The sequence below is a fragment of the Bos indicus genome, chromosome 11 (genome assembly GCF_029378745.1).
Source record: "Bos indicus isolate NIAB-ARS_2022 breed Sahiwal x Tharparkar chromosome 11, NIAB-ARS_B.indTharparkar_mat_pri_1.0, whole genome shotgun sequence".
In the NCBI taxonomy this organism is placed as follows: domain Eukaryota; kingdom Metazoa; phylum Chordata; class Mammalia; order Artiodactyla; family Bovidae; genus Bos; species Bos indicus.
The window spans coordinates 71,821,266-71,826,876 of NC_091770.1; the positions used below are offsets into that span (position 1 = coordinate 71,821,266).

A 5,611-nucleotide genomic window follows, 5' to 3' on the forward strand; every position below is an offset into this window, starting at 1 on the left:
ATAAAGCTGACTTGCTATCTATCCTTTCTTAGGAATCTACCAGAGGATGTCCACCAAAACAACAGTAGAGCAAGAAAAATGAAAGACGTGAACTCCACTGAAGATTATTACCATCCATGCCCTTATTGTTGGTACCAGCTTCCTAACCTGCCAAAACTACAGAAAGATGTGTTCCACTAAAACAAACGACTAAACCGAGAAATATGAGTATCATGAAACAGAAAATCCAACCCTAGAGAAAAAGAAAGGAAATCTCTAGGAAGATAGCAAATGAAGCCCTAGATTACTGTTCTGCAGCAGGCATCCTTAAAAGAAGAGTGTTCTTCAGGAGAAATGTCTCCCAAAAAATCAGATAAATTACTGATAAATTACTTAACCTAATTGACCATATGGAAAAACACACTAGAAGGTTATTGATATGTGCGGGAAGAATGAGAAAGAGGTACCAAAAAAATCAAACACACTACACACAATACAATTATTAACTCAAAACTGCTCAGCTGTAATTAATATTTGCATAAACAAAACCTTATAAACATTAAATACTTGTTAATGTTTACATGACTAAAAATAGTCATGTTTACATGACTAAAAATATAACAGCATGCTCATGCTTTTTATAAATATGAAAAATTTTAAACTTTTTTTTATTGAAGTATAGCTGATTTATAACACTGCATTACTTTTAGGTATACAGCATAGTAATTAATTTTTGTTTTGCAGGTTATAGTCCCTTACAGGTTATTACAAGATATTGCATTAGACATATGGATATATTTAAATGCCAGAAGAAATAACTGAAAGAGGTAAAGGTCTTCTACAGTCGAAGACGGTAGAGGGGCAAGACAAGAACAGGTATATTCTAAGACTTTGGTAGTTTTAAAGTATATGTAATTTACTTTGCAATAATAAAAAGTAACTTTGGAATAAAAAAAATAATTACACACCCAATTTTTAAAAAAATAAGGCAAATTTAATGCAATAATATAAAAATTACCAAAATAAGGTAAATAACGCAACAATATAAAAACTATCCATGATACATTCTTGTGTTAAAAAGTCACAAAAGGGGCTTCCCTGGTGGTCCAGTGGTTAAGAATCCACCTTGTAACGCAGGGCACACTGGTTTGATCCCTGGTCCTGGAAGATCCCACATGCCATGGAGCAACTAAGCCCGTGTACCACAGCTACTTAGACAGCAGTCTACAGCCAGTGCTCCGCAAAAAAAAGGAGCCACTGTGATGAGACGCCCACACACTGTAACCATAGAGTAGCCCCTACTCTCTGCAACTAGAGAAAGCCCGCGAAGAGCAACAAAGGCCCACTGCAGCCAAAAATAAATAAAACTTTTTTTAAGTCACAAAAGAATATAACTATAAATGCATTTGCTATGAGTGTTTGTATTTTGTTAAAGGTTCTAGTTCTGAACACATGTCTGTAGATAATGTCTGGGAGAATATAAATAAACAAAGGTTACCTTTGGTTAAAGACATAGAGAATGTTTTTCTTCTCATTTCATAGAATTCTGTACAATTTACATTTTTCCCCTAAAAAAAGGTTTTATTACTTTATGTGTTCAATCTTTCTTCCTTCTATCCATCTTTTTTTTTAAAAAGGGAAAAAGAGTCCCCACATACTCACCCGCCTCCTGCCGCAGCAATCCCAAAGTATCGAGGATTCGACAAGCTTCCAGTGAACACTGAATCATTGCTTCTTTTTTCTTTCCTGAGTGAATGGCCTCTGCCACTAGCTGTTTTCCAGTTGAATCATCCACAGGTAATCTGCATTGGTATGGGAGGGATTTAAGCACAGACCTAAGCTCCAATCTCATGAAAAACATTAATATTTTATGATAACAGTCATATTTTTGAGATAGCTTTTTAATCTCTCAGTTCATTTTGTTCTATCTTGCCAAAGCTGAATTTCAATTCTTTTCCTTACACCTTTTACCCATCCCTCTATAACCCCAATGTGTTAATAACTATCAATCCCCAAATTCATGAATAGTCTCAAAAAGACTAAAATTGCCCTTTGGGTTGTTGTCTGTAACCATAAATTAAACTTGATATTAGCCACTTTCCAGAAATGGATGCTATGACAAAAGAACATACCTCACCCTGCAGAGCCAAGTGCTATGACCCTGTTCATCAAATTCATATTCTAATTCTTCTCCTGTGGGAGGAGGAAAGACAAAACAATTTTAATAGCATCTGAAAATTACCAGTTGATACAAAGGGAAAAGAGAGCAAAGGTTGAATAATAATACAAATGTCTCAAACCACATCGAACACTAAATTTCAAAGCATTTCACTTCCTATTCCTAGGTATTATTATCTGATAATAAAATTAGGATGAGCTTGAGACAGAGAACTGCAAACTCAAAACAATCGTGTCTCCACACACAGGTTTGTCCACTAAATAGAAGCTTTCACACTTGTAAGTTGTAGACTTGCTGTTAACTTGTCACAGTTGCTTAGTTTTTAGAAGTGTAACTATTAAGTGAAAAATGCAAACAGTTCATATGTATATATTTATACTCATACACACACATACATATAAGTGTTCTCTAAAAGCTTATCTACTGAAACAATTCTCTGCAGAAAAATTTTTTTAAATTATTATCTCAAAGGCTTTATTCCAGTTTTAATTATTTTTTTAATGGAAACAATCTTTAAATCACATAAAGTGGAAATCCATGTTAAGAATGACAAAAGATCAGGGGAATTAGAAACAAAGAAATTGTAACAAATTGGGTGCGTCTCCCAACCACTCCTGTCCTGTATCTTCTGAGAAGGATGAGATGAGTTGGAAAAAACATTTCACATTTTTTCCAAGATGTGAAAAAAGACCAACAGAAATTTTACAATTTCCAAAACAAACCTGAAGCAACTGACCACACAGCCAAGAACCGAACAAGGAGGACAATAGATAAAATACAGCATTTCTAAGTACTTGAAGATCTAGAAAAGCACCCTCTTGTGGATACATTTTTACCAACAGGGTCAAAATCTATGTACATACCTTCTCGGTCAAAAAAACCTTGGAGAGCCTTTTTTGGATCCTTTATATAAAAAGCCTCCCTTTCTTGTTGAAACTCTAAGACAATGGGGTTCTCTTCAGCCTCATCCTCTACAGCATCTTCTCCTATAGGATACAGGAAAGAAAGCAAAGACAATCAGACATGAGACTATCTGACTGGCACTCACTATCCTTTTAGGCTGCACAAAGATAAGTTACCAATGATGAAAAGAAAGGTGGAGGTGGGGAAGAACAAGCACAAAACCATCCGTCTGAACATCTTTGGTTTTCTACATTGTGTGACAAGTTAAAACTTGTTTTCATGGCACCTTACTTTTGTTCTCCATCACTATATGTATTTTAAAAGCAAGACTGCCTACCACATTCTCTATGTAAAAAAAAGAAAAATCTAAACTCTTCAGTCCTGCATTCTCATTCTCTCACAGCCAGGACTTATACTTTGTCTTCAATATAATTTTCCATTACTTATCATGTCCACCAACAGACTGATTTCTTTTCACACTAAGTCTTTGAAACCCAGTGTGTGTTTTACCTTTACGGCACTTGTGAATTTGGACTGGCCACCCCATAAGTGCCCAGTGTGACTGATGATGACCACACTGGATAGTGCAGGTCTAGGTACTCAGGGGCTGCTCCCTTCTCTGAACCCTTACTCCAGCATACTAGTGGTTTCCAGCTTTTGTTTGGCATTTACCACAAGTAATTTCGTAAGATTTATCTGTCTTCCCCACAACACAGTTAAGGTCATCCAGCTTTTCAGACTCCACTCCTGAATACCTTTCTGCCAAAATGTCTGGTGTTACAGAAAATTCAATTTATCCCTCTGATTAGGTATTTCACATTTCAGGGTGTTTACACAAAGTACAAAAAATTTGACAGAACTCCTATATTAGATAATATCCCGTTTTATTTGATTGAATGTAGTTTCACTCCCTCTAGCAATAATCAGTACTTAATGAAATAAATTTTAATTGTTAAACTATACACTAAAAGTTTTGAACAAGGGAGTGCACTGTAAAACACATGAAGACAAATCAATTAGGCCCATAATTCAGTTTTTTGGCATCATAAAAGTTAATAAATCTAAGTTTTGGTAACCTATGTGCAAACTGTATTTGCCCTATCTTTCTCAAAGAGTCATGAAAGCTGCATGATTTTTAAAAAGTAACTGTACCAATAGAAACGGATTTATTAACCTCTGGCAGCAGTTTTAATGCCTTACCCATTCCCCAGGTGCAGCCCATTTCATCGTCCTGACTACTAGTACTTCTCTTTCTGTCAGCGGTATCCATTTCCTCTTCTTCATCTGAGTCTTCTCCCAGCATCTTCTTTTCCAACATCATTTGTTGCTGCTTGCGCAGTTCCTTCAGTTGCGTTATTGTCAACTCGGATTCTGCCTCTCGATCCTCCTCTGGTCCCTGATGAATCAAGCGAAAGAATTCTTTTAGAGTTTAGGATAGCTGAAGTCACTTTCAGAAACAAGGCAATGCGTACAGACGTCTGGTGATGAGGAACGCACTTTCATAAAGGACAATCTCCTTTCTCAGGGAAAACTTAAGGAGCTCAGGAACGCACCCAGGTGGGCTCCAGAGATTTCAATTCTAGGGTTTTCTACTTACCTGAAGAAGAAAGAGCCGGGTGCTGCCTCCAAAGCGAAGAACATGTCCGACGTGGACCCGACAATAGGTGCGGGGTGGGATGCGGGTTTTGTTAAGAAAAGTGCCGTGGGTGCTTCCCAAATCGTAGAGATAGAAGCCAGGCCCGTGGCCGTCGCCTTCTGCATCGAGGCCGGACACCCTGTGCTGCAGTACGGCGTGGTAGCGAGACACCGAAGGATGCTCCAGGCACACGTCGCAGCTAGGGAGCCTCCCGAAAAGGCAGCAACTCAGTCCTTTCAAGTTCCGGGTGCCCAGGATGGTGCCGCCTTTTAGTGTCTCGAGGCTGTAGGGGGCCGTGGTGGGGCCGCCCCACGGCGGCTCTCGGTATGGGGGAGCCCGGGCCGGGCAGCCAGGGGAAGGAGCTGCCGTGTGGGGTCGCGGCTGCTCCTCCGCTGGACCCCTATTCTCCCCGCTGTCCGGCAGGGCCGGCGGGACATTCGGCTCCCCGGAATCAGAGTCCGGCAGCGCCGTGGACCTTTCCTTCACCTCCTCCGGGTTTGGAGGATTGTTGGCCGGAGCCTTACTCCGCGCCGCCGAGGGCATCGGCAGGGATGGCTTCTTGAAGTCGTCATCGAGTTCCGGCGAAGCCAGCGGTTCGGACTGAGAGGGACTATCAGCCATTCTCAATTAGGAGCAGCCTCAAAATCTGTCCCTGGGAAACCTCACCCTCCTCGGGTCTCTACATTCCTCTCCACGTCTCCCTCTCTCCAGCCTCCAGACGCTTCTCTAGCAGCGACAGTGGAGTTGATCCTTTACGACCCAGAGCTTTGTGAAGACGAGAGTTATCCCTGGAAGTTGTAGTAAGAGGAAAACAAGAAAAAGGCGGTCGGGGTGCTGTCAGAATGGGGACATCTTTAGAGGTTGCAACCGAGTCGTAATGACTTCCTGCAGCGGAGCCTGATTGAGAAGACGCG

General features: G+C 40.3%; 1 protein-coding gene across 5 annotated transcripts in view; it reads right to left on the bottom strand.

The window, feature by feature from the left end:
* The window catches only part of SLC4A1AP (solute carrier family 4 member 1 adaptor protein), a 75,515-nt gene extending 70,000 nt beyond the window's left edge, over window positions 1-5,515 (bottom strand). For all 5 annotated transcript variants that reach the window (XM_019970499.2, XM_070798111.1, XM_019970497.2 and 2 more), the window contains exons 1-5: window positions 4,659-5,515; window positions 4,262-4,457; window positions 3,022-3,144; window positions 2,112-2,172; window positions 1,642-1,781 (exon numbers count right to left, since the gene is read on the bottom strand). In XM_019970499.2, coding sequence (XP_019826058.2) covers window positions 1,642-1,781; window positions 2,112-2,172; window positions 3,022-3,144; window positions 4,262-4,457; window positions 4,659-5,318 — 1,180 coding nt within the window. In that variant the 5' untranslated portion in view covers window positions 5,319-5,515. The remainder of the gene's footprint in view (window positions 1-1,641; window positions 1,782-2,111; window positions 2,173-3,021; window positions 3,145-4,261; window positions 4,458-4,658) is intronic.
* Between the last annotated feature and the right edge of the window lie 96 nt (window positions 5,516-5,611).